Source organism: Acanthisitta chloris, unplaced genomic scaffold, assembly GCF_000695815.1.
Source record: "Acanthisitta chloris isolate BGI_N310 unplaced genomic scaffold, ASM69581v1 scaffold11207, whole genome shotgun sequence".
Lineage (NCBI taxonomy): Eukaryota > Metazoa > Chordata > Aves > Passeriformes > Acanthisittidae > Acanthisitta > Acanthisitta chloris.
This window is the reverse complement of record NW_008683195.1, coordinates 529-9,464: the sequence shown is the minus strand read 5'-3', so window position 1 is coordinate 9,464 and position 8,936 is coordinate 529. Positions and strand designations below refer to the sequence as shown.

At 39.4% G+C, this 8,936-nt stretch overlaps 1 protein-coding gene across 1 annotated transcript; it reads right to left on the bottom strand.

The window, feature by feature from the left end:
- Positions 1-5,814: 5,814 nt before the first annotated feature.
- XRCC6BP1 (XRCC6 binding protein 1) lies at positions 5,815-8,512 on the bottom strand (the record flags this gene model as incomplete). Its single annotated transcript, XM_009078831.1, has 5 exons — positions 5,815-6,127; positions 7,091-7,174; positions 7,831-7,968; positions 8,253-8,334; positions 8,438-8,512. Coding segments are annotated over 5 exons (583 nt in total), but the record flags the coding sequence as incomplete, so codon positions are not given.
- Positions 8,513-8,936: the final 424 nt, after the last annotated feature.

Below are 8,936 nucleotides of genomic sequence, written 5' to 3'. Positions count from 1 at the left end.
TCTTGCCCATTCATTTAGAATTTGCTTAATAGGGCTACAGCTGAAGAGAACAAGGGTTCCCTTTTTACAAAAATCAAACAAACAAAACCTAAAACATATCAGAAGAAACTCAGATAAAACCTAGATCTCTAAAAAACTTCTACACAGTTGTTAATCTAACTGTAGGAATACAGGTTTCTATCTCTGGAGATGTCCAACTCCAGAGCTGCAGTGAAGATTGTACAAGAGGGAGGTTTACTCTAGGCACTAGTTTAAGAATTTTCAGATGAAGGTGAATGTGCCTGAGGAAGAGCTGCCACAACTACTGCTGCTAAAGGTGCATGGGACTGGAAAGAGCAGGCAGCAGTCTGATGAAGCTCTCAGGAGATAAGGAGCATGTCTTGAAGAAGCAAGAAGGAGGGTCACCACAGGGAAAGGTGATTTTGAAAATCTATTATCCTAGTGTTTTCCTAAAGTTCATCCACAGGTGTTTCACTCATTCTTGGACAACATGGGACCATCTGCTCTCAGAAACACAACCTCTAGGACCAAATCTGCTGCCTTTTATGTCAGCATTTAGATTGGAGTTAGATTACTTACATTAAACATGCCATGAAAGGTGAGAGTTACATGTCTCAAAAAGCAACTACAAAGGCCAACATAGCAAGACAAATGTAACTCATAATAATTCATAAAGTCAAATATAAAAGAAATATTAAAGAAAGTGTTAACATTTTTTCCCCCCAGGTTAAGACATACTCTTCAAGACTGTACCACTGCACAAGCAGTAGATGCCTTACTTTATGGTGACATATGCAGTGTACAAGTTCCATGCACAGCCCTTCTGGCTGGGGATAAGATATTTCGAGAAAATATCTTCAGGAAGCACATTTTCTACCTGAGATAGGCACTCAAAAAGGACTGTGAACAGTATGATTTCTAAAAACCTAACTGCATCAAGGACTTAGCTATCCAGGATTCATTGATTGAATCCAGGATGTCTTCCTGAGCCCATGTGTCCAAAAAACAGAGCATGTCTTCTTTCCTGAGCAAAAGTCTGAGGAGGTTTCCCACATAGATTTCCCACCTCTTGGGGAGTGTTATGTCAGACTATTGGTATTGTGAAGAGAAGGAAGGAGACACCTTTGGTGTCTTTTCTTTACATGCAGTAGAAGTGCACAGGAACCAGAAAGAGTTGACACAATATCTAGTCCTCTTCAGTTAGTGGCTTGCACAAAATGTCACTCTATTGAAGGCATCCAAGCAGCAGAAGGAGAGGACTGTTATATTAAAGATGTCCTTTTAAGACTGCTCCTACCCAACATTAAGAAAAGAAGCAACAAGATGGAAAGGTGTACCTGTGCCCTTCTTTTCTTGCATTCCCAGTCCTGCAGGCAATTAGTCTCCTATTCCTTGTACCAGATCTAAGGCAGAAAGTGTGAAACTTGAGGGCAATATACCCAGTCCTGCAGGCAATTAGTCTCCTACTCCTTGTACCAGATCTAAGGCAGAAATTGTGAAACTTGAGGGCAATATGTATTCTATGATTCCCAGGAATGCTTCAGTTCCCATGAATGAATATTCAGCTCTGCAAGAAATTCAATTCAGTATCAGCATGAGGTCTGACAGGTAATCCCCATGCCCTGCCATGGTTCCTATGGTAAAGGAACATATTCCTCAATGGTTTCCCGAATGTATTCCAGTCAAGTGTCAAATCAAGAGACTAAAGCCTGGCAAGCCACCAGCTGGCACCAACAGCAGTCCAGCACGGATGCAGGGAGTGTGAGGGCAGCTGAGAAACAGAGGACAGCTGCAGGAGCTGGGGCATGGGAGGAGTGGTGGAGACAGAGGCAAAATGCATAGATACCTAGGTTTACTCATGGGCATATGGCCAGAGGTGAGAAGGAAGCTCTGAAAAAATAGCACTGGGGGAACGGGATTCACCTCCTCATTCACAGTCTGCCCCTGGGAACTCCCAGCTTGCTCCCACTAGACTAGATTGAAGCCATCAGAGTGAAATCCACTGCTATAGAATCAGGAAGTGGATATTGGAAAAAGGACACTGGGAAGAAATACCACTCATTCTCACACATGTAACACAGCAGATTGGTTCTACAGACTGAATTTCATTTGCCATCTCCCTGATGTGCAATAGAAATGCACAATGAGAGAAGAAGGAAGTAACTAGTAATGAAAGAAAAAGAAGAAAGGGCATCCTTTTCTTGCACACATACATATGTAGGATAAAGATGAGCAGGAAAGAGGGACAAGTGTAACGTGTTCATTGAGAAGTAACTCACTCCAACAGGGAGAAAACAGCAGGACAAAAAATGGAGATGAAGAAAAGTCATTCAACTGTGAAACACTTTGGGGAGAGGGAAAGGTATCCCTCAGGGCTCTACTTTGCACGGGGAAGGAGGGAGGGGAACTGATCAAAGTGTGTGGGTACCAGAGGCTTTCTGCGCCCTCTGCAGTCATATGCTGCCCAACTGTTCCACAGCCCTGCCCCGTTCTCAGCCTTTCCCAGCTGATGCCTGTGAGTGGGGCACGTGGGTGTAAAACCAGTAAGCACTTCAATACTTTTTGCTTAGCATTTAGTAGAACAGGGGTTTAGTAGAACAGGGGTATGAAATCTCTTCATATATTGGTTCTTTACCCACCAGCACGCAGTCCTTTGTGTGTGCCCTTCTTCTCCAGTTTCTTCTTTTCATCTTCTTCTCAAGGAAAGTGAGAGTAATGGTTTCACTCTCTCCCAAGCTCTGAATTAATTTCTCATGACCCATTAAAGAGTTACAACAACAACAACAAAACCCAAGCCCTATTGAATAAAAAGGTGATGTAAATTTTTGTTTTCTAATTTTTTTTTTTAATCAGGCTTACAGGCTACAGCATGAATGCTTATTAGCTAATTTGGGTGAATTTCCAGTGGATAATAACCTCTTGGTGCTGAACCCTTCAATCTAGTAAGAGGTTAAGACTCCCTGACCATGCCCTGAAAGCTTCTAAACTTTTCATTATATCTGCTTACTGATGATTTTTGGTTTTTTCACTTGCTACTGTCTCTGAAAGTTTTAAAAAACTACAATCCACACATAAAGGCTCCTATGGTAACTGACATACATCCATGCAACTGAGAGCTAGGTACAACAAACTTTAAAAATACACTGCCAAGGAGCTATTCAGTGTGGTATGTCACAGCAATCGCTTCCTCTCTTGCAGAAATTAAACACCTGAAGACTCTTTATTAAATAATTCTTTTATATAAAATTATATATATTTACATTTTGAACAATGATGCTCTTTTTTCCCTGCTTTTTGGTTTTAGCAAAACTTGAAAATCTTTTAGATACAAGAGACAAAATGATAACAGAGTGAAAATACAGACATGAGGAATAAGGAATTGAGCTAACATAGTTTGCAGGATTCTGATCACTGATGATGGGTCTTTACAACTTGCTGTTACATACATCCCAGCATTTATCTAACTATCCCTACAAACACAGGCACACTCCAAAACACCACAGATGGCAAAAGTATTTCTCTATGTATATTCTGAGGTGGTGTTCTAAAGGAAGCAAATATTCTGCTGAAGCAGAGAAAATGTGATTGAAATATGTTTAATTTTTAAAGTTTTTTAACATTAAAGTTATGCAAATTTGATTAAAACAGAGATTTAAACCCAAACAGAACTGTACACTAAAAAACAGCTGCGTATGGTTTGCAGGTGGCCTTTTCACAGTAGCCTGTTGTTCCACAGTCCTTCAGCTCCCTCTGCTGCTTAATCGATTCCAGTATTTTTCATATTCACACGGAGCTTTAGCTCACTTTTTTAAAAATCTGTTTTGATCAGAAAAAATGATGCATGGCCTTCTTACCCTCCAGTAGATCAACACTCCCACCCAGCTTGGTGTCGCCTGCAAACTTGCTGAGGGTGGAATCCATCTCCTCATCCAGATCATTGATAAAGATACTAAACAGGACTGGCATCAATACTGAATCCTGGGGAACCCCACTAGTGACTGGCTGTCAGTTGGATGTAGCACCATTCACCACCACTTTCTGAGCCTGGCCATATAGCCAGTTTTTAACCCAGTGGGCAGTGCATCCATCCAAGCCATGAACAATTTCCTCAGTGGGAGACAGTGTCAAAGGCTTTACTGCAGTCCAAGTAGACTACATCCACAGGCTTTCCCTCATCCAATAAGTCAGTTACTTTGTTACAGAAGGAAATCAGGGTCTCCAAATTGCACCTGCCTTTCATAAACCCTTCAGAGTCCACACTGTCTGGGCCTAATTCCCTGGTTGTTTTGTACATGCTGCACGATGGCATACAAGATGATCTGCTCCACTGCCCCATGATCTTCTCCAGCACCAAGGTCAGGCTGACAGGCCTGTAGCACTCTGGATCCTCTTTCCAACCCTTCTTGTAATTGAGCATCACGTTTGCTAACCTCCAGCCAACTGTGACCTCCCCATTTGACCAGAACTGCTGGTAAATTATGGAAAATACTTCAGTGAGTAATTCTGTCAGCTCCTTCAGTACCCTTAGGTGAACCCCATCCGGTCCCATAATCTTGTGTGTGTTTAATTGGTGCAGCAGGTCACTGACTGTTTCCCCTTGGATTATGGGGGCTTCATTTTGCTCCTTGTGCCTGTCTTCCTGCTAAGGGGGCTGCGTACCCAGAGAACAACTAGTCCTACTATTAAAGACTGGGGCAAAGAAGGCATTAATCACCTCAGCCTTTTCCTCATCTTTTGATACTATGTTTCTCTCCACAATATATGATGGAGATTCTCCTTAGCACATCCTTTGGTGCAAATGTATTAATAGAAACATTTTTTCATTGTGTTTTACAACAGAAGACAGATTAAGTTCTAGCTGGGCTTTGGCCCTTCTCCCTGCATAATCTCACGACATACATGTAGTCCTCCTGCCTCTTCTTCCAAAGGTCATAAACTCTCCTGTCTTTCCTGAGTTCCAGCCAAAGCTCTCTCTTTACCCAGACCAGTCTTTCAGCACATGGGGACAGACTGCTTTAAGATTTCCTTCTTGAAGAATGTCCAGCCTGCCTGAACTTCTTTGCCCTTCAGGACTGCCTCCCAAGGTACTTTGGCAACCAGTTTCCTAAACAGGCCAAGGTCTGCCCTCTCAAATCCAATGCAGCAGTTGTGTTGAGTCCCCTCCTTACTTCTCCACGAATTGAAAACTCAATCATTAAGTGATTACTGTGCTCAAGATGGTCTCCAACCATCACATCATATTTCATACTGATATATGTAGCTCAATGTACTCTTTATTACCAACATTTCTTGCAGATATCTCTGGAATACTTACTTTCCAAGATTTTGACCGTATTCATCTACCAAAAATGTTAAAAAAAAGGAAGCAACTTGTGTGCTTGCATTTTCTAGTTTTTAATGTTGTATTTTTAATGTTGTATATTGCTCAAAACCAAATGTGAGAGTTTACTAAATTTTGGGTTTAGCCATAGTTCCTATATAGACCTAGAGCTGTAGTTCAGGGTTCCATCTTTTAAAACATTGATGAAGATCATCAAGTTTATGATTGTGCAACAAATGGTAGAAATGTAAAGATTTTATGAAAAGATTTATTCAGTAACAACAGAACTTTTATAAACAAGTCCTAGTCAGACTGTGCAAAATTAAATGCACATTGAAATCTGCAGATGCTTATTTGACAAGCCATTTGGCATACTAAATTATGTTCCTGGAATAACAGGCAAGGAAACACAATTATTAGTCTTGCTTGTTCATTTACTTTATTTCCATGGACATTGGCTCCTGAAAAGGGTTTACAAAATTAATTGATACATTTGATAGAACTGCTTTTTCCAGCAGCATTGTGTGTCAACTGTAATTCCAGATGCTGCAGAACAATTTGCTAGTAACGTAATTTCTCATATTTTGGGGCTTCCGCCCCCCTTTACAGATTAGCAGTATAGCGATCTCTGTTCTGAAAGTCTCTATAAGCACGTCTGGCATCTGCTTTGCTGTGTGGGATTCTTCCAAAAGGTTCCAGATCATTGAAGCAGGCATCAAAAACTTCATCCACAGCTTTTTCTGCCATTTCTTTGCTAACTTTTCTAACAGCCAGAATGGAACGAATTGCTCGGTCTCGTACACAAGTCTAAAGTGGGAATTAGATAAAGAAAAATCTGTCATTATTAATTAGCATGATTTTTTTTCAGATTTTGTCAAGTATTAACTCCTTTTGTATAGACAATGATTTTGTACCACAGAAGACTCAAATAGTGCCTGTAATAAGCATTAAAGCACATTTCAGTTCCACCCTGTGTTAAGTACGTGTTTTAGTTTTCCATGCACAAATAAACCATAAGAAAAAGATATTCCTTAGAACAGGATTTAAAACACAACTTGGGATTTCTTGTAGGTATCAAGTACTTGTAAAACTTGACCAGGAGACAAGAGAAAATATGGCAGAAAGAAAACAGATGTATACCAGTTAGGTTTTTTTCAGTTTGAACTACTATAAAACATAAAGGAATGACATTTCTACTGGCCTTCATTTTGATACCTCTCTTATGGCAACTTTTGCTTGCACAGTTTGTCTACCAAAAGATAAAAACATGTCAATGTGTTCAGCTGCAAGCTAACTGCCACTCTAACAACAGAAACTACTTGGGGCTCAATTTGTAGGCTTTGTTAGTATTTAAAAAAATATATTAATTCCTAGAAGACTTAACACATATGGTTATTTAGAAGTCTTGTCATTCTGCTTCCTCCAGTTTTCAAAGACTTTTGAAAAAGAGTTTTACACACTTATAATGGATAAGATATTCCCACTACATTTCCTGTAAACTGCTTTTTGTTTGATTCTTATTAGCCATCCATTGTCAGTGGTAATGCTTTACAATATCAAGTATTCAGGAATTTCACACCAGTAAAAATAACAAAGTGGGGGAAAAAAAAGTGACATCAGTCATTACAGGTTATTTAAGAGAAAACTGCAAGTCTATGACATCTACTTCTTTTTCTGATGTTTTCAGCTATGAAAGTGCAGAAAGCTGAGATCAAGTAGGTAAAAATGGCTCATAACAAATGATTAGACATTAACATTTACAGTTTCTACCTGATGGTGTCCTTTCAATCCAAATTTAAACCTGGCTATTTCATTCATCAATGTACAGTCTCCACTGAGATTAGCAGCTCGAATCTATTGAGAAAAAGAAAAAGCCACGAGATCAGAGAAACACATGAAAATATAAAATTGAAAGACTTGTACCCATTTTTTTTTCTTCAATATCTTTCTTGTGACTGCTGGTAGAGAATATTCCCAAGGACACTAACTTCTTAAGTACCTGTTACCGCTTACACTATAGTATTTTTACATATTTTTAAAAAAATCAGTTAAAAACCCACCCTAATTCACACAGTCACAAGTATGTACTTTCATAATATTAACCATAAGAGTAAGTTTTTCTGTGGTCAAATGATATGGATTACATCAGAAATCAAATAAAAGCATGTGAATACACATGCATCGTGTACACAATCCTCTAAACATTTGAGTAATGTGTGGATGTGCTTTCACTTCTAACTACTCTCTCATTTGTCAATAACCACTTCTTACTACAGTTACACTCACAGTGATCAGATTCTACATAATACGACACTAACTTAGCAATATTTGTGAAAACTAAGCATTTGTTTTCTGAATGAAAACTGTTTAGGTTGACCTGACAGAAAGAACAAAATGTATTAACAGGATTAAAACAAATGAAGTGTGTGTAACAGACCATATAATATGAAGCATCCTTAACAGCCATCAGTAATTAAGAAAATGACAACATTAAAAGCATTTGAACATACCTCTGAACATGCCAAGTGTTTGACATTTTTAAACCAGTCAACATGTGCACGGCAGTGATCAAATGCATGAATTAATTCATGTGTGACCACTCGGTTCATATGAGATTGTTGGCGAATGTTGTTCTGACACAGAACAATCTGTAGGAGAAAAGATATAGGTAGTCTTTTCAGCAAGTTTCAACACCTTTCTTACTTCTCAGAGACCCAGGGCACACCACCTACAGCATTTAGGGTCTTTATATAAGTGTTTTTCAACATTAACTGCCTTATCACTCTGTAGTGTACTAGTTCCAATACTACGGAACATCCTTCATTTATCTTGTTTTCATGACTCAGATATCAGAATTGGTAGATTTCATCCTAGTAACAAAACACTTACAGAAATTGTACTCCTCTGAAAGAGGACCACATCCAGCACCTACCTGAGATGTGCTAGCATCAAAACCTCCACTGACACAACCATCACAGTTTTCACAAGAAAAGTGTCGGTCATTGAAGACAGTGCTGAAATGGACAAACAAAGTTACAGGAAAGAATTTGAAAAACATCAGTCGCTACTTATAGCAGTGATATTATTATGCAGAATAAGATGAATTAGTTTACATACCAACCAGATTGCTTCATAGCCTCAAGGAGAAGTTGAGCATATGGATCTAGAAAAACATTGCTGCAATCAATTTTTCTAGGCAAAAGTTTTGAAAGTCATCTATAATCAAAGCATAAAGACAGTCAAGGAAAAAAACAACTAAGAAAAGCAGTATACATGCAATTTCATACCTTGCAGTATTGAACCCTAATGAAATGCTCCCGGCATCTGTTACTATGTAAAAGTGATGGTTCGGGCTGGAAGGTACTTTAACAATCATTTAGTTCCAAACCCCCTGCAAAGGGCAGGGACACCTTCCACTGGACCATGTTGCTCAGAGCTCCATCCAGTCTGTCCCTGAACACTCCCAAGGATGGGGCATCCACAACTTCTCTGGGCAACCTGCTCCAATGCCTCACCACCCTCACAGTAAAAAATTTCTTACATATAACCTAAATTTCCCTCTCTCAGTTTGAACCTATTTCTTCTTGTCCTATCACTATGGGTCGCGATGAAGAGT